The sequence below is a fragment of the Apiospora aurea genome (genome assembly GCF_038362705.1).
Source record: "Apiospora aurea strain CBS 24483 chromosome Unknown utg000008l_segment0_segment0, whole genome shotgun sequence".
NCBI lineage: Eukaryota > Fungi > Ascomycota > Sordariomycetes > Amphisphaeriales > Apiosporaceae > Apiospora > Apiospora aurea.
In genome coordinates, this window is record NW_027117395.1 from 5,267,469 (window position 1) to 5,286,120 (window position 18,652).

At 52.0% G+C, this 18,652-nt stretch overlaps 5 protein-coding genes across 5 annotated transcripts; 2 read left to right on the forward strand and 3 right to left on the reverse strand.

Moving 5' to 3' along the window:
* Nucleotides 1–1,042: 1,042 nt before the first annotated feature.
* Nucleotides 1,043–3,054, forward strand: PG986_013094 (LAT family L-amino acid transporter; the record flags this gene model as incomplete). The annotated part of the gene is made up of 7 exons (XM_066849316.1): nucleotides 1,043–1,277; nucleotides 1,340–1,585; nucleotides 1,632–1,727; nucleotides 1,779–2,035; nucleotides 2,085–2,193; nucleotides 2,250–2,424; nucleotides 2,487–3,054. The coding sequence occupies 7 exons, from the start codon at nucleotides 1,043–1,045 to the stop codon at nucleotides 3,052–3,054; spliced, it is 1,686 nt and encodes a 561-aa protein (XP_066696012.1).
* An 819-nt stretch (nucleotides 3,055–3,873) lies between these two features.
* Nucleotides 3,874–7,024, forward strand: PG986_013095 (ABC multidrug transporter Mdr1; the record flags this gene model as incomplete). The annotated part of the gene is made up of 4 exons (XM_066849317.1): nucleotides 3,874–4,128; nucleotides 4,186–5,892; nucleotides 5,985–6,638; nucleotides 6,695–7,024. The coding sequence occupies 4 exons, from the start codon at nucleotides 3,874–3,876 to the stop codon at nucleotides 7,022–7,024; spliced, it is 2,946 nt and encodes a 981-aa protein (XP_066696013.1).
* A 1,523-nt stretch (nucleotides 7,025–8,547) lies between these two features.
* Nucleotides 8,548–9,942, reverse strand: PG986_013096 (uncharacterized protein; the record flags this gene model as incomplete). The annotated part of the gene is made up of 2 exons (XM_066849318.1): nucleotides 8,548–9,477; nucleotides 9,796–9,942. 2 exons carry the CDS (start codon nucleotides 9,940–9,942, stop codon nucleotides 8,548–8,550), a joined length of 1,077 nt encoding a protein of 358 aa, XP_066696014.1.
* Nucleotides 9,943–10,635: 693 nt separating this feature from the next.
* On the reverse strand, nucleotides 10,636–11,399 carry PG986_013097 (uncharacterized protein; the record flags this gene model as incomplete). Its single annotated transcript, XM_066849319.1, has 2 exons — nucleotides 10,636–11,124; nucleotides 11,181–11,399. 2 exons carry the CDS (start codon nucleotides 11,397–11,399, stop codon nucleotides 10,636–10,638), a joined length of 708 nt encoding a protein of 235 aa, XP_066696015.1.
* A 1,303-nt stretch (nucleotides 11,400–12,702) lies between these two features.
* On the reverse strand, nucleotides 12,703–13,993 carry PG986_013098 (uncharacterized protein; the record flags this gene model as incomplete). The annotated part of the gene is made up of 2 exons (XM_066849320.1): nucleotides 12,703–13,217; nucleotides 13,276–13,993. The coding sequence occupies 2 exons, from the start codon at nucleotides 13,991–13,993 to the stop codon at nucleotides 12,703–12,705; spliced, it is 1,233 nt and encodes a 410-aa protein (XP_066696016.1).
* Between the last annotated feature and the right edge of the window lie 4,659 nt (nucleotides 13,994–18,652).

Below are 18,652 nucleotides of genomic sequence, written 5' to 3' on the forward strand. Positions count from 1 at the left end.
CGCCGTGGAAGATCCTACCAAATATTGATCACCTGGTGGCGGCGAAGCGGAAAGACACACAGCGAGTACAGATGTATAAGATATCCAGAGCGCCGAAAGATATGTAGTCACACTAGGTAGTCAAAAGACTTGAAATTGACCGAGTTTTGAGAGCGAGCTCTTGGACGTCACAGATCCAATTTGGCCTGATCTTCTTGGTGACTTGGCATCCAAACATGATGATGCAAACTCAGGTACAGCCGTCATCGCAGGTGCCCGGGGCCAAGTCGCATATTTTAGTACGTAAGGCCTCATGCAAGGCACCGTAGAGGGATAACAGCATACATTCTATCTGCATTCATCTGCAGGGAAGATTGCACCATTACGGGGGTGTCACAACTCATGCATGCATCTCGTTGCGTACAGCGGCCTGCTTAGTACTCTGTAGTTGCAGTGCTTATCATGACGAAGAGAACCTGCGTAAAGCATGTTTTGCCCAGCATTGTGGTTGGGCCATCCGCCTCCAAGATTGCGTGATGCGTTTCGCGGGGGTCACAGAACACGAAAAGGGGTTCCACACACTGATAACGCCTGCAGCAGCTGTGACACCTCGCCTTCTGTGGATGTACCTACTGCAATACGTGGTGTTTAAAAAGAGTCCAGATTCCCTGAAGAATTTGGTTTCTTGTATATTATTTGGCCTCTTGTTCATTGTTGGAAACCGACTGAGCAGAGGAGCCTTGACTTCGAATATCAAGCCGACATCGCCAACACCGCCACTGAGTTCAACTAAAGCACGATACCCTTCTGCCAGCGGCAGAGTTCAATCGGACGAGGGTGGTCCTTCGATGTGTTATTGGACGCGAATTCGTAACTTTGTTGGCGTGCGTATAGTGTGTGTCTGGACTTACTCGCGCTCAGCCTCCCGCTGAACCTTGACTTTATCTTGACACCATTGTTGGAAAGGCCAAAGAGTTCAAGAGAGGGGTCATCCCGTCGTAAACACCGCCTGTCATCCTGAGATCTGAAAGCCGAATGGAACCCTACCTCCCCCAAACACACCATGTCACTCCTGAAAGGCCAACATAGCGTCGCTGAAAAGAAACCCTCGCCCTCGCCTACCACTGGGAGCTTGGGGTGCGTTGCCGAAGCCGGGGGTAACGATGCACCGTCCACGTACCAGATCGCCACTGGCGCACCTGTCGAAGACCACTCCCCGCTCGGCTACAATGTCGGCCCCGTCACCATCATCTTTCTCAACATCAGTATGGTGATTGGGACGGGGGTGTATTCGACTCGTGAGTTCATCAATCCCTGCCAAGGTCTCTGCTCTCACGCATCGGCTCACCTTTGTTCATAGCATCCTCCATCCTGAGCGGCACTGGCTCCGTCGGCCTGAGTATGATCTGGTGGCTTCTGGGCGGCATCATTTCGCTCTCCAGCGCCGCCGTCTACCTGGAGTTCACCTCGTACTTCCCGAGCCGATCGGGTGCCGAGGTGGTCTACCTAGAACAGGCCTTCCCGTATCCTCGGTTCTTCTTCCCCACCACGTACGCGATGCAGAAGGTCATCATGTCGTTCAGGAGCAGTAATTGCATTGGCGAGTGTGTCTCCGATTTGGCCCTGTCACATGGTTTCTAATTGATACACAGTACTTGCGAACTATCTGTTCGCCACGGCGGGCCGCACCGGAACCGAGTGGCAGATCAAAGCCGTCGCCCTGGCTGGGTACACGGTTGTGCTTCTAGGTAGGACCACCGTACTTATGTGCAACCTGGCACGACACTGACACTCGGCAGCCGTGGCTTTCCACACCAAGCACTCCTACTACCTGTCCAACGCCATCGGCGTGGCCAAGCTTGCCACGTTAATTTTCATCGCCATCACCGGCCTCGTGGTGGTTGGCGGGCATAGTAGAGTCCCGGAACCCAAAGCCAACTTCGCAAACTCTTTCGAGGGTACGGCAACACCTTATGGCATCACTATTGCGCTTTATCGGATCATCTACTCTTACGGTGGATGGAATAACGCTTTCAATGTCACAAACGAGATCAAGGTATGGATAATTTCAATCAGATCAGGATTATTATGCTCGAATAAGCTAGTGCTGGCGATCCCAGAACCCAGTCGCGCAGATCAAGAGGAATGGGACCATCTCGATTGTTACCGTGACGGTGCTCTACATCCTGGCCAATGTTGCATACGTTGCCGCTGGTAAGTGACCGTCAGGATCATGAACCGCATCCAAACTGACAGCCTCTGCCGTATAGTCGGAAAAGAAAACCTCAAGAACTCGGGCACCATCGCGGCAACCCTCTTCTTCAACGCTGTCTTTGGGAAGTCGAGGGCTGTTCAGGGGTTAAACCTCCTGATTGCCCTGAGCTCGTTTGGGAACTTGCTGGCCGTGATGCTTGGTTCTGCCCGCATGCTCCGTGAGTGTGGAAGGTGAACTACTACTGCCCTGTCACCCTACATAAGTGACCATGCATACTGAGAAACACGTACAGGCAAGGCGTCCTCCCGTGGACCAGATTCTGGGTCTCCACCAAACCCTTCAACACGCCCCTGGGGCCGTACCTGCTCGACTGGGGCTTAACCACCATCGTCATCTTCGCCCTCCCCGCCGGCGACGCCTTCAACTTCGTGGCCGATCTCGCCGTTTACCCGTCCGCCGCCTTCAGCTTCATGGCTGCAGCCGGCCTGTACCTTGTGCGCTGGCGCCGCCGCCGCGCCGGCCTGCGGCGATCCGCGGGGTTCCGAACCTGGCACGCCGTCATCGTCTTCAACGTCCTGATCCACTTGTACCTGCTCGTGATGCCCTGGTGCCCGCCCAGCGAGGGCGCCAGCGCCGACGTTTCGTTTTGGTACGGCACCTACATCGTCACGGGGCTCGCCATCCTGGCGGCGTGCGGCGCATACTACGGGGTCTGGGTCCACGCCATCCCGCGCTGGCGCGGGTACCAGCTGCGGCAGCAGCTGTTTGATTTTGGGAACGGGGCGCAGGGTTATAAAGTGGTCAAGGTGCCGCTTGCAGGCGTCGCGGAGTGGGATGCCACGAAAGGGCCGGGGAAGTGACCGGATGCCGAACATGCTGATCTACCTACATGACGGCGACATTCCAAGTACGCCTTGCTATTGTGCTTGTTTCAGCGATGGGTATAATCTTGCATCCCAAGGCTTGGAATAGCAAACAGTGATATGTATTAAGGGTTATGTCGGATTGGCGTGGGAGACGCTTCGGTTATTCTTATCGTCTGTACCACGTTCTGCAACCCGCTTCGTCTACAAGTTCCTGTATTACTTCATGGGATCCTTCAATTCTGGACTCTGCGTTGGAATCTAAGCAATCCCCCTATCGCAGCACCGGATGCATGCCGTGGTTGACGCCCTTTGCTCCAAACGGGCGGCTTTGACGACATCGGAAAGTCTCTGGGGCTGGTTGGTACTTTTGCAAAATCCCTAACCCTACCGGAGCTTGCCGCCATCCCCAGGGTAGGCCTTGTACAAGAATTTCCAGCAAGGATGTCAGTTCAGTTTGTATTGTCAAAGGCGGTATCGCTTTTCGCGGCTACCCCGTGGCTTGTGCGTCTAATAGACGATCCCGGCCACATCAGCATGACTCGTCGTCTCATCTGGTATGTGAATAAGCTAGACCACCTGGGTCTAATTTATGATCATCCCTGTTCAGAAGGTACATCGGCTTTCCCAATCATAGTCACAGTGGACCAATTACTACGCACCCGGGTTCCCACTACAGGGGGCTACAATACACATCAGAAGAGACATTCATTGGCGACGCGCACCTGCAGAAGATGGGCTTCTCCTCGCATAACCTGCCATTCCGTTCCTGGCCAAGGACCATCTGTAAGCAGCGTACCGGGCCACGTTAAAGTCATGGCTGGACCCGAAGTCAACGAAGAGACGGGTGGCCGCCTCCTCACCCTACCAGCGCCGACCGCCGCCAAGGAAACGGCGACGGCGTTCCTGTCTGCTGCCCAGAAGCAAATCCTGGACACCCAACTCGACTCCCCGGAGGTCAAGGTCTCGTTCTTGGCGCTTTACCGATATGCCGACGGTTGGGACTGTCTGATTATCGCCGTCAGCGTTCTATGCGCCATTGCCGCCGGTGCTGCGTTGCCCCTTTTGAGCGTATGTGACCTACTACCTGATTGCGCTCCCAGGAATCCGCGACTAACCCACACGCAGATCTTCTTCGGCCAACTGACCCTAGCCTTCCAATCCGTTTCCCTTGGTACCATCACCTTCGCCGACTTCGAGGCCCAGCTCACCCGGAATGTCGTCTACTTTGTGTACGTGGGCCTCGCCGAGTTCGCGACCGTCTGCGTCTCGACCGTCGGCTTCATCTACACGGGCGAGCGCATCGCCCAGCGCCTTCGGGCCGAATATCTAAAAGCCATCCTGCGCCAGAACGTCGCCTACTTCGACAACCTGGGCGCCGGCGAGATCGCCACGCGCATCACGGCCGATACCCACCTCGTCCAGGATGGCATCTCCCATAAAGTGGCCCTCACCCTGACGGCCGTCGCGACGTCTGTCACGGGTTTTGTGATTGCCTACGTCAAGTTCTGGAAGCTCGCCCTCATCTGCACGTCGACCCTCGTGGCCTTTGTCGCTGTCATGGGCGGCGGGTCCAGGTTCATCGTCAAGTTCAGCGCCAAGTCCCTGCAGCACTACGCCGTCGGCAGCAGCCTCGCGCAGGAGGTGCTCGGCTCTATCCGGACGGCGACGGCGTTCGGTACGCACGAGAATCTAGCCGAACAGTACGAGTCACACCTGCGGGTGGTGGAGAAGCACGGCATCAAGATGCAGGTCGTCCAGGCGCTGACGGTCGGGGCCATGTACACCATCTCGTTCCTGAACTACGGCCTGGGCTTCTGGCAGGGCTCGCGCTTTTTAGTCAATGGCGATATGGACGCGGGCGGGATACTGACGGTGCTGATGGCCATCATGACGGGCTCGTATGCTGTCGGCAACGTCTTTCCACACAGCCAGGCCTTCACGAACGCCATGGCGGCGGCTGCCAAGATATACAGCACAATTGACCACAAGTCGCCGCTGGACCCGTCATCGGATGACGGCACTACACTCGAGCGCGTTGAGGGGACGATTAAGCTGCGGAATGTGACCCACGTCTATCCATCTCGACCGGAAGTAGCTGTACTGGATGACGTGAGCCTGTCCATTCCGGCAGGTCGTACCACTGCGCTCGCGGGTCCGTCGGGCTCCGGTAAAAGCTCCGTCATCGGCTTGATCGAGAGGTTCTACACCCCAGTAGCCGGCGAGATCTGCTTGGACGGCCACAAGATCCAGGACCTCAATCTGCGATGGCTCCGGCAGCAAAGCTCGCTCGTGGGCCAGGAGCCGAACCTCTTCTCCATGACCATCTTCGAGAACATCCGGTTCGGACTTATTGGCACCGCGTTTGAAAACGCGCCGGAGTCTATCGTGCGCGAAAAGGTCGAAGAGGCGGCGGCAACGGCCAACGCCCACGCGTTCATCGCCTCGCTGCCGGACGGGTACCAGACCCAGGTCGGAGAAGGCGGGCTGGTGCTCTCGGGCGGGCAGAAGCAGCGCATTGCCATTGCCCGCGCCGTTATCAGCGATCCGAAGATCCTCCTGCTGGATGAAGCCACTTCGGCCCTGGACGCCAAGTCCGAGAAGGTCGTACAAGCTGCTCTGGATAGGGCCGCCGAGGGTCGCACCACCATCGTTATCGCACACCGCCTCTCGACTATTAGGAATGCTCACAATATTGTGGTTCTTGCCGGTGGGAAGATCGTCGAGCAAGGCACGCACGAGGAGTTGAGGGCTCTGGGCGGCGAGTACCATAAGCTGGTGGAGGCAAGCAGCTCAACGAGGACCAAGAAGAAACAGAAGAAGCCGAAGATGACGGTGATGCCCCGGAGAAAATTGTCACGAAGGGGCCAACTTCGGTCCATGTTCTTTCCAAAGTTAGGCCCGCAATGACTGAGGAGCGTCACAAGGTCTACTCAGTGGCCACGCTCATCCACTTCGTCGCCTCCTTCAACCGCCGCGAGCTCAAACTCGTCCTGCTCGGCGTCGTCTTCGTCGTCCTGGCAGGATGCGCCCAGCCCGCACAGGCCGTGCTGTACGCCCAAGCCATCACCGCCATCACCATGTCGCCGGACCAGCACGACGCCCTCAAGCGCGACACGGACTTCTGGGCGCTCATGCTGATGGCGCTGGGCCTGGCGCAGCTCCTCTTCTACTCGGTCCAGGGGACTTGTCTGGGGATCAGCTCCGAGAAGCTGACGAGCCGGGCGCGCGGCATGGCGTTCCGGGTAATGCTGCGCCAGGACGTCGCGTTTTTCGACCGGGACGAGAACACGACGGGCTCCTTGACTTCGTTCCTCTCGGCCGAGACCAGGCACTTGTCGGGTATCAGCGGGATCATCCTCGGCAGCATCCTGATGGTCTCGACGACGCTCACGGCCTCGCTGGTGATCGCGCTGGTGGTTGGGTGGAAGCTGGCCCTCGTCTGCATCTCCGTCGTCCCGCTCCTGCTCGTCTGCGGGTTTTGGAGGGTCTCGATCCTGGCCCGGTTCCAACTCCAAGCCAAAACCGCCTACGAGGCCTCCGCCACCTACGCCTGCGAAGCCACCACCGCCATCCGGACCGTCGCCGCCGGCTGCACACCATCTTCCCCGCGGGCATCCTCTCCGACGGCTTCGAGGCCGAGAACCGCATCAAGTCCGACGTGACCAAGCTCCTCGAAGCTGGCGACACGCCGCTCACGCCAAAAGTCATCGCGTCCCGGAGCATCAAGGGACTGGAGAGCGGGCAGGAGCTCATCACGACCGACTTTCAGACCGGGCTGGTCGGGCGGAGCATGCTGGGTGGCAGTGTTCGGGGCGGCTTCCTCAGGGGGTTCGTAGACTGGATGCTGGCAAGCTGGCTCGTCCTCGTCATGGTCTTTGTCCGCGGGGATATGGACAAGAAGGTCCGCGACTGGGGGACCAAGTTCGGGGCATCGGGAATGAAGACGAGTGACGGGTCTGCTTAGGCTGTGTTTCAGTCTTTGTATTCTAGGGGCGATCAAAATAGCACGGTGGTTCCATCACAGATAGCGACTTCAACTCAGGCGTGTCTTGCATCGCAGCAGGGGCTTAGTCTGGTCTTGCTCCATGCGAGCGCAACTTGGTGTATCAGCAGACATCGAATGATGAATTGGCGCAAATGGCTGGGGGGGGCGCAGAATCACCAACAACCGCCCCGCTGAGCCTTACCCGGCTGGCACAGGTCCCCTGCAGAGCAGCCCATGGCATTCGGGAGGGCTGTCTCTGAAGGAAATGTAGTAGCTGATAAGCGCCGCTCTAGATGCATGTCAGCACAAGCTTCAGTGGTGTGGTCAAGCTCTTCCACCGATCTCGATTTGGGTGAAGATAGGCAGATGTTGCGTCAGGCTGTCCCATCAAGCTTCTCCGATCCCGTGGCGCATCCGTAAGCTGACCGGGTAAATGCAGGTGTGGTGTGTATGGGTGTGGCATTGCTCGGCCCATCTCCCAGCCCATCCCCCAGTTTCTCCGAAGGAATGTCAGCTTCACCTGGACACCAGGCGCCTGTGATCGTAACGGGAGTTGAGGTCCGATGAACTGGGTCGCTGCGTGCCGGTCCTACCGGGATACTTGTTTCCGCACGAGCTGGGAACACTCCCGTCAGAAGACCTCTGCCGTGCCAATTCGTCATGCTCAGGGATATCTCCCATCCGTTAGTTGAATGGCCCAGCAGCCGAAGGCGGGGGCACTACTTGCGCGGGTTGACATGATATTGGCAACCAAGCTCGGTGCAAGCTATCTCAAATCACACTCACATAGCTTGGCTGGGCCTGTTCTCTCCCAGCTTCGGGGCTTTGGAATCACAGTGAGGAAATAGTAAAAGAAGTTACGATATCTCTGATCTACTCCTAGATGCCAGGCGCGCCTCACCCCGATGGAACTCGCTATTCCTTCTATCCAGTCTCCCTCATAGGCAGAATTCTCTCACAGCGACCATTTACGCTGGATTCTCAATCTTAACCCCGGCTGGGCCGAATAATACGGTGCAGATCTTGATGAAGCAAACCACTTCCAGCAACTCGCGCCGGTATCAACCTTGCAGAGCCGGCACGAGAATCTGCCTCCGCACCTCACCAAGTCCAGCCCCTTATCAACAAGAGCGGTCATGGACTCCTCTCTCAACGTCTTGCTCCGGATCCGGCGTCTAGAGCAAGGAACTGATGTCATATGTCGCGAATGTTGGTGCTGCATCATCCTTAGATCTCCTACTCGATGCAATCCTTCACCGCGGCTCAGTCGCCAGAGACCTTATTGTCTGCCTGTAGCTTATCTCAACTCCGCCCCGTCGACAGCCGTGCGCGCACACGGAACCAAAGATTGATGTAGAGGTGCCCATCCAGGCGTAGAGGCGAAAGGCGACGGGGTTGGCGCGCTTGGCTCTATCGATGCCTCTCAGTCTCTGATTCTTCATGCTGCCCGTAGCAGCACTGACTTGCAGAATCCGCTGGTTTTGCTTCTCACGGCACGTATGCTACGAGGAAAGCTCGTAGACTCTTTGGGTTCCCGGGGCGGCTTGCTGTCGCTGATGCTCCGAGATTGTCACCAATTTCAACTGCTCGGTGCTCGACACGTCGGTGGAAGCTTGTTCCGCCGTACTGCTAATAGTGTGAACGCTCTTCATGGAGACCAAGTCGGACCTGTCCAAATCGCTGATCTCCCAAAGACCACGAAGTCTGCGGGGTTTCGGTCGGTAGAGACGGTATTGTGGCCGAGCTGGTTGAGAGCTGCTATCTCGCCCACGACGGAACCTGGATCGGAAAAACGAAGCGACGGGCTCGGACATAGGAAGCGTCTTGAACGCCCTCGGCAATGCGGGAGCACCCATGACCATAAACGCGGCCGCCATCTCCCAGACGGTCCAAATAGCCACCCCAGTTAGGTTGTACATGGCGTCGTCGTTCTCGAGCATCTTGACGAAATACACCGTACGGGCGACGCCGGATACCCACGCACTTTGGCAATCAACACGATTAGCTTGGCTTCTCGAGTAGAAGGACGGGTGCACAGACCCGATACCAATCACAAATAGCAGTGACAGGCCCCATTTCTGACTGCGGGACATCTGGAGTCTCCAGATAATCGTTTGCGGCATGGCCAGAATAGCCGTGTCGGAAACAAAGTTGAAGACACTGATGAAGATATGCTGTACTTTGACGTTGACGGGGCAACTCCCTCCCACGTACCAGGGGTCCCAAATCTTTTGCCGTGGCTGACAGCTGAAGATCCCGGTCAGTGCCGTGATAGAGTAGAAGATGACGTGGGCCCATATCAGATCGTGCAGCGTCCACCAAGTTCCATTGCGCTGGCCTGCAGGCACGAAGATTCGGAGCCAGTTGCCCAGGATGGCCACCTTCAAACACATGGCGGACAGGGTGTAGAAGATGGAGCTCAGGTCCACAGACTTATGACAAGTCAGTCTCCATGTATAGTAGGCTGGTGACGACGGGACGGAGGAGAAAACGCGGGAAGATAGACTCACGTATAGGTAGCCGGGCAGCGACCGCCTCGGGATGTTCCATTGGTGGACCCAGGGTCCCGGATGCGTAGTTAACCCCCATATAATGTATAGATACCCAGCGAAAAGGCCCTAGAGCGGAAAGGCATATCGTCAGATCAGATCGCCATTCACAGTTGGTTGCTCCACTCCAGGTTCGACTTACCGCAGCCGCGACCATCAAGACGTCTTCAATGAGGAGTTCTTCGCGGCCGCACTGCTCACCAACCGCGCCAGGACGGCAACTGCTGAGATGATGGCACCTGCGACGATCATGCCGTGTTCCAACTCGTGGCTCCCACCCGGCTCGGTGAAATTGGGCACCACCCCGGGCGGCGGCTCCATCGCGGGCGTGTCGAAGGAAGGATCCATGATAGCAGCCAACTGCTATAGTGAGTGCTCGTGGTGCTATTAGCAATGTGACTTGGTTGGATAAGTGAGATGACGAGGGACCGGTAGGATGGAGGTTTAGGCAGACAGTCGTTCCGGGCAGCCGAATGTCACGTAAGCGTGAGCATGCTGACTATGGCGCAAATGGGGCAATCCTTGCAGATGCAGCATTCTACCGGAGCCAATGAGGTCCTTTGGCCCTAGGTTCGACGCGCTTATTGGAAATTCGGGGGCCTGCATAGAGTAACCCAGATAATCGTATGTACAGGCAGCAGTAGGGCTGTCGGCGAAAGTTGCTGGGACTTTTTGATTGACACTCAGGGCGAGTATTCCACGATCACCCCACACACACACGACAGGAAGAAGATGGATTGGAGAACCCAGAAACTAACCCAAACATTCCAAGGAGTATCAGCATCGTGTCTTGTGCTATTCCCGCCTGGGATTCTGCAACCGAGATTCGGCGATCGACGGAATCGGGATATCACATATTGGATCGTAGGATTTGGGATATCCATGTTCAATTCAGGAATACTTTGTTGCCGTATGTCCAAACTCCATACCGGTATAGCACATCTACAAAAACATAAATCTAGCCCATGTCTACATGAACACTTCGTCTCGAGACGACCTCGGACGGACACAAACAAAGCAAAAGTGGGCAGTCTAGAACACCTAGGTTCGTGCGACCGAGGCCAGGAAAGAGGCGGCGTCGTCGGCGTCGCTGCCGTAGGTGAGATGGGCCGGGGTGATGGTGAGGGTGTTGGCGCAGACGAGGTCGCCCAAGGCGCAGAAGACCTTGGTGCGGGCCGCGGAGAAGCCGGGGACCTGGCCGTCGTCCTGGGCGTTGCGGGTGAAGCCGAACATGACGACGCCCTTGACCCGGCTCTTGGTGCTGGCGTCGAGCGCCTGGATGGCGTTGGTCATGACGGCGCTGCCTTGGCTGTATCCGGAGAGCAGGATGTTGGAGCCGGGGCACTGGGTGGTGGCTTGCTCGATCAGCCCCACGGCGCCGTTGATGGCCTTGCTGTTGGTGTTGGCCGGCAGGAAATTGCTGGCCAGGTCGGCAGCGTAGCCATCGACGGTGCCCACGCCCTGGCAGATGGCATCGCCGTTCAACTCCTCCTTGAGGCCGTCGCAGGTCTGTGGGCCGCAGATGGTTCCCTGGGTACGTGGTTAGGTGACAATTCTCGGTACTGGCAGAAAGGGTGCTGGCTCACCATGTTGCCGATCTCGGTGGACCCGCGAGCAAAGATGAAGATGTTGCCGGCACACTTGCCATCCTTCAAGTCGTCCTCGCTGGCGCCGAACTGGCGAGCATCGAGCTCCGAGACCTGCTCCACTGGCAGGACCTCGACCGGCTGCTCAGCGGGCTGCTCGACCGGCAGAGCACTGGCCACGCTCAGCATGGCAAGTGCGGCAAAGAATGTGGACTTCATGATGCCGGATTGGTTGATCTGGATCGTTCGGAGAAGCTGAAGAGAATGGAAATAGGCCTGCTAGAGATGGGATGGGATGAACGGATGAGCCGGCATCTCAACTACAAGACGGCACGCGGCGGTTCAGGTCTTTATACGCAGCTGCTTCGGGCTCCGTGGCATGGCGAACTGGGAAATGTCGTTCGATGTCGAGATTTCGTAAAGCAAATCGTACCGCCCCCCAGCGTTGACGGATAAGCCACCATGGGACAGTGGTATTACTCGTACGAGTCTAGGCGGCCGCGCCAAGGGCAGGTATAGACGCCAAGGGTCACGTACGCTTCCAAAGGGGCTCTTCGGAGCGCGTCCATGACCAAAAGAAGCTATTGCTCCTTCCTGTCCCCGCGGCTACAGTTTGAAGGCCCTAAGTGTACGGCACGGGCTTTTTGATCCTTCCAAGTGGACGACCCGTGCAAGACTCGTAGCCGCAAGCGTTTCCTATAACGGACAGGGTCGAAACCGAATTCCGCTGTCAGCTGTAACAAGCGGGGGCCTCCGAGCTGGCGGGCCTTATGCGCCAGGGCTAGCTCAACACCCGCGTCGTTTCAGCTGGCACAGATTTCGGACGGGAAGACAGCCAATCGCAACCGTCCGCCCAATACTGATCACGCAGTGGCCTCTCCCCACAATGGGGCTCAGCGAGAGCCGTGAGTTTCCAGGTGCCGGCGTCGATCCATCCGTTTCTTGACTCGGGCTGGACCCGCTTCGCGCGTTTCTCGACTCACCCTATTTGATAAATGGCGAGCGTGGCCTGCGGTCTGTTGCAAGTTACGCGAAGGAATCGTTCATGCGACGGGTCGTCGACCTCAGCCGAGGTCGCCTGCATGCAAGACTCTGCCTCGGCTATGAAGCGGCTGAGCCGGGAGATGCGAAACGTCGTGGTAGTCCTAGATGGTACTCTGGATGCGAGAGCCGCGGAGTGGGATGGGCATGCGGGAGATCAGCCTCTGGTGAGATAGGCATTTGGGGTGTTGGGTGCAAAGTGGGTGCTGGCCGGCTGGCCGTCGCGATGCAGCTGCTCCAAGATGTGAATCTTGGGGCGGGGTGCGGACGAACTGAGTCTGCAGTCCGTGGCAACGCCGAAGTGAGGTCTTTTGACTTGGTCAATCTGGGAAGCCGCGGCTACGCGGCCACACCAACAGCCATCGCTGGCGGGATCGGCCCTCGGGCTCTCTTCATCAAGACGTTTGCTCAACGTCAAAGTCGGCAGCCATCACGAAGAACATCACACGCGCAAGTCACACGGCTCAAGAGGCTTGTGGTTTCACGGTCTGGAAAATGTCACTGTGGCATTGTACGCTACCCCCGAGTCCAGCATCTCCGACGTGACACGCTCCGTGACAGCGTCTGCGATTCTATTCTCGGCGTCGCTATCGAAACCCCGCTCCTCCGCCTCCTGCAGCGCGTCCAAGTCCTCCCGCAGCCCGCAGATCTCCTGGTCCAGCCTGCCCAGGTCCTCCTGCTCCACCACCTCGACCCGGCCCTGCAGCAGCGCAATCTGCTCCTGGGCGTCGTCGAGTTCCTGCCGGAGCACTGCAGCCTGCTTCTGCGCGCCGTCCAGCTCCGCCTGGTACCTCGTCGCCTGACGTTCGAGCGTGTCGATGCGCCGGCTCTGTTGGCTCATGCGGTCCTCTTGCATCGCCATCTGCTTGCGCATGGCGACCAGGGCCATCATGACCTCATCGCTGCTGCAGCACCGGCTGCGGCCTTCTTCCGTGGGGTCTCCGCTGTCGCGGTCGCGTCGCGAGCGTTTCCGGCTGTTCTTCTCGCGTAATGATGCTGTCGAGGGTCTGTTAGGCATGACGATGATGGGAGCAAAGAGTCATCAGAGGCATACCTTGAGTAGACGCCTCTGGCAGAATTGGGGCCACGGGCGCCGATGGCGGCACGTCATCGTACAGCGGCGGGGCGTCGTCGGGGTCGCCGAAACGCAGGATCTGTCCTCCACGGCCGCTGTACAGGCTCGCGAGGTCGTCGGATCGGTCGGTCGGGTCGAGGCGGCGTTCGGCGACGGCGGCACAGATGGGCTCGAGCTTGTGCTTGGGGAACGCGTTGGCGGGCACGTACAGAACGAGGCGCGTGACGCGGGCGAGCGACGGCAGCAGGTCGAGCACCTGTCCAGTGGCGGCCTTGTGAGCGCGCAGGGGCGCGACGGGAACCTCGGCGGGCACGACGATGTCGACGGGGCTGCGCAGATGGAAGGTGAGGCGGCAGACCGGGCGCGAGCCGAGCTTGGCGTTGGGCGCCGCCACGGGCGACTCTTGGTCGAGCGAGAGGATGCGCGCGGGAGGGATCAGGACGAGGATCTGGGTGTCACGGGTCGAGCCCTTGAGCTTGGCGGGGATGTGGAGCGCCAAGGACGCGGCGGGCTGCTCGGGGTCGTGGAGGTGGCGCATCTGGAATGTGACGTGGTGGCTTCGAGGGTCAGGGTCGCTCAGCACGGTCGCGGCATCGTCGCCGTCGTGCTTCCATTCGATGATCGCGGGCGCGGCGGATGTGACGTGGAGATTGGCCGGCTCGTCTGGCTCGGGCGACGCGGTGGTTGCTTGCGACATGGTCCTATTGACGGTTAGCCACCAAGAGGTCACTCACTGCAGGTCTAGGTAGTCGGGCGCATCGGTCAAGCGCAATCGAGAAGGCCAGTTTCGCTGACAAGCAATCCAGCTCCCATGTCTCCTCCAGCCCAAAACTGCGAGGCTGGGAGCGTGGATCCTTTCCCTGGGCCCCGGATCTTCCAGCAAAGGACACTCGAGTCGTTCGATGGGTAGAAGCCGGAATGCTGGCTCAGGGCGCGAGGTACAGACGGTTTCTCGATCGCGATGGGTTTGACGGAGGTGCAGGTAAGTGATGTTGAGGTGGATGATTGATTGATGCAGGATGGTTGGTGAGGATGCAGGATGGAGGCGGTGGGTCAAAGGAAGGCGGATTGTGGTGAGGGCTAGTGGTTGTTCCGGCTCCGAGTGGGCCGTGCTCTCGATTCAACTTCGGGTACATAGGTACTTGGCAATGGCGCTGCAGCGTCGACCGCAATTAAGCTCCCTCCACTATCAAGACGGCGGCTTTACCTGCTGGCTCCCTGGCTGGCAATTGCTATTCGGCGGCATGTAAAAAAGCTGTAGGAATTAGAAATGCAGAGGGTCGCCGGGGCGACGATCCACTGTCGGCCAGCTTTCCCGCTATTAGTCTTCCAATGCATCGGCCGCGAGTTGTCCCTCAACTGGCGCGCTGAGCGCTTCCGATTCCAACACTGCTTCACCTGCGTGCATCGCACGCTCTAGTCGGAGGCTGCATACGTATCTACGTTGATCTTGTGATCCGGCAAGGTCGCCATAGTGCTGATTGGTCGCAGGTGCTCGTTTCGGGGTGCAAGATGCAGTGATTGGGAGGGTAAACTAATCGCACAGCAGGCTTATGCCCACCTGCTTGCTGCCGCTATAGTAAATAGGGCTTAAGCAACTTGGATCTGCCACTTCTACATTAGCCTTATATTTATACTGTGTTTAACTTTAGTAGAATTAATTTAAATTTATATAAGAGTTAACACGGGCTACTATAAAGATAGGGGGGTAAAGTTAATTTAAAACGGGGGGTAAAATTAATTGATTTTCCCGGTTTTATATTAAATAAAATAGTTATATATAATAAAATAACGACTCTCGGATTCGTATTTTTTAAAGTTAAATTAACTAAAGTATTACGCGGTAATATTATTTAAAATTATATTTATATTATTTTATTTTAATATAATAATTTAGGAGACGGCTTGCTCGCCTCCGAAAATAGCGGCCCACGCCTGCCGTTTTAAGGATTTTCTATATCGGGAAATCTTCGGCGCCGGGACTTTTTACTGCTTTTCGCGCGCTTATAAATAAGCCCTATCCCTTATATACTTTTTAAATCGCTTTTTATACCTCTCGTTCTTTTTATTTTTTCGATTTTATACGATAATAAGCTATATTTCTTTAATTACGTATTATTTAAAACGTTCGCCCGCTTATAATTCGTTTATTAATACGTATTAATTTATTTTGTTTTTTTTAATATTTCGCCGGTTTTAACGCTTACGCTATAATTTATCTCTTAATCTCTCCTAATAATTTTCGCCGCCGAGGGTGCGTAACTTAAAATTTATAATAATTAATTATTATTTTAAAATAAGCTTACTTTATAGCGTATATCGTATTTAGTAATTTAAAGCTATAAATTATATATATTATTATATAGCCTTAATTTAAGCGTTATTTTATTATAGTTATTAATAATTAATACGTAACGTTCCCCCCGATTTATTAATTTTTTTATAGCGTATAAAACTGGGATTAATTTTCCTTTTTTAATAATAATAATCCCTATTATAATAAATTCGACCGGGTAATGCTTAAAAGGCGCCTCGGCTCCTTTAAAATTATCGTGGAATAACGTAACGACGAAGGAATAAAATAAATAATAACCGCTATCGAACTAGGGAGTCTAATTATAAACGGATTTTTTATCCTATTTTTAATATCGACATAACTTCTTTATACGTTAAATAATGCGATATATTACTTAATAATTATAACGGCGTTAGTTTTAAACAAACGCTATTTTTAAGGGAATTTTATAGCGATCCTCGCGCCTCGCTTAAAAAAAATATAACCCTAAAAAGGACTTATATATATAAGGTAATAGCGTTTAATAATACCTTTATATCGTAAAAGCTTACTATAATATTACTTAGAAAGTTTTATTAAAGATAATTAACCCTTTTTTATATAATACTCTTCGACTTTAACGAAGCGATATTATATTTAATAATATTTAAGCTAGCCGGTTTATAATAGTATTAGCTTATAACTTATATTAATATACGTTTTATATACGTCTCTTTATTTTATTTAATAATCGAGGTAATTAATAGAAGGGATAAGTGTTTTACTTATTATTAACGTATAGTTACCTTTTAATATAACCTTAAACTTATAGTTATTATTATAATTAAAAAATAAAAAACGCTTTACTATATAAAATTCCTGTATTAAGGAATTTCCTATAGTTAAATAAACTTTTAAAGCTCGTTTAAATGGTTATTAAAATAAGTATAACTATTTAAAATATAGCTTTCACCGATTCCCGCCTTATAAAAAAAGGTATCGTGGTATATTACCTAGTAACGATGGCGACTTTTCTTAAATTTCCTTTTCGAAAAATCCTCTTTTCGGTTTTAGCGTTAGCTACTTTTATCGAAGGTAAGTTCGTTCGTTAAGGTAATATATAATTAAATAAACCGCGTTAAACTACGCTACGCGAATTAAAAGCTTAAACGTTATAAATAAAGTGCTTTAAGCTATATAATTCGCGAGTAAACCCTTTTATAAATTTACGGTTTTATTACTTTTTAAATAAAATAAATTTTATCGGTATAATAGGCCACCTTTTTTAACTTTACTTAAAGTAGTAAATAAACTATTATAAGACCTTTAACGGGGCTTTTAATTAATCTTAATATTCTCCTCTTTTCCTTTTTTTATTATCGAATATAGTAATAAAACGGCGAGCCGATTAATATTTTTATTTACGCTTACCACTTTAATATAGTTCGCCGTTATAGTATAGGTTTAATATTTATTAACGTGGTTTACTACTACGCGACGTATATTACTTAGCGACGCACCTTTTTTATTTCTCGACCTTTTTATATAAATTAATTTAACTATAACGTTTAAAATTAATTAAAACTATTCGTTATTCGATTCCTCGCTTAATTTTATATTTTTTTATATATTCGCGTATTATAACCTATTTTACCGTAAACACTATAGCGGTTTTTACCGGTCGCCCTCCGCTTCGACGAACCCCTATTTTTATTTTTATTAGGCGTTAAATATTTCTTTTTATTTTCTCGTTCTATAGCTATTAAAATTCCTTAATAATAAAAGCTTTTTTAAGCTAAACTCGTAATTTTTTAGCTTTTCGGCGCTTAAAAAGTATTAAATTAGCCTCCTTTAATATATATATTTTATCGCGTATAAAGGTTATTTTATAAGCTATTTTAATTATACCCTTCGCTATTTAGTCTACCGTATTTAAAATCGGCGTCGGAAAGCTTCTTTAATAGGTAAACACCCTTTTTTAATATAAATAGAGTGCTTAGTTATTTATTAAGGGTTAAACAACGTTTAAAGGTCGTAGGTATTAGCCGTCCCTAAACGAAATAGGTTAAATATAGGCGTCCGGAAACGTATATTTAGCTTATTAATTACCTCGTTAAGGTTATAAAATATTAAACTAAATACGCTAAATTTAAATTTAATATTAATTTTTATAAAAACAGTAAAATACGCGGCTTTAAAAATAATAAAGAACTCGAGCTTAATAATATAATTTATAAAAACCTTAATATATAGCTCGATTTATTTTAAATAAACACGCTTTAAAAGCGAATAAAGTGTTATATCGAAAGGTTAAAGTAAGTGCAATAAATAGGGAGGTATATTAATAATAATAATATCGTTATCCTGGTAATATACTTCGAATTCGGCTAAAATATAGCTCTCGTAGTCGTCGAGAATTAAAAAGCGGTAGCGACCCTTCGTTTACGATTTGGTATATTTATCGAAGTGCTTAATTTAGTTTAAGCCTATTTGTTATTAATCTAACTATTAAAAGTCAGCTTAATTACTTAGTCGCCCGGTAAATCAGTTTCGCGAGACTAGTTCGCGAGGTAATATTAACTTTAAACGATTAAAAACGGCGGAATATATTAACCCTATAAATTAATATATTTAATCGCCGTTGCTTATTCTTAATTATTAAGCTAAATCGACTTCGCTTTTTTACGCCGCTCGGCACGTATTATAACGAATATTAACCCGATTATGTTTATTATAAAACCGGTCTCGTCGAAATTCTAAATATCTTTATCGACGATCCCGTATTTCGCTTTTATATTCGCGATTAACGTAAACTAGGCAAAAATAACTTTAAAATTTTCGTAAAAAGCTTTTTAATAATCGTACCGACGATTTATTTTAATCTTTAAATCCGGATTACGGTTAATAAAACGCTTAACTTAATACTTACCGACGCGGTCGCCGCCGCGCAACGCGGTAAAGAAATTAGCCATATTTTTTACACTAGCGAAATCGGGAAGTATTCCTCGAATATCTAAATTAATTATATATTTACGAAATACCTCCTTTTTAATTAGATTTATTTTACGTTATTTCGGTCGA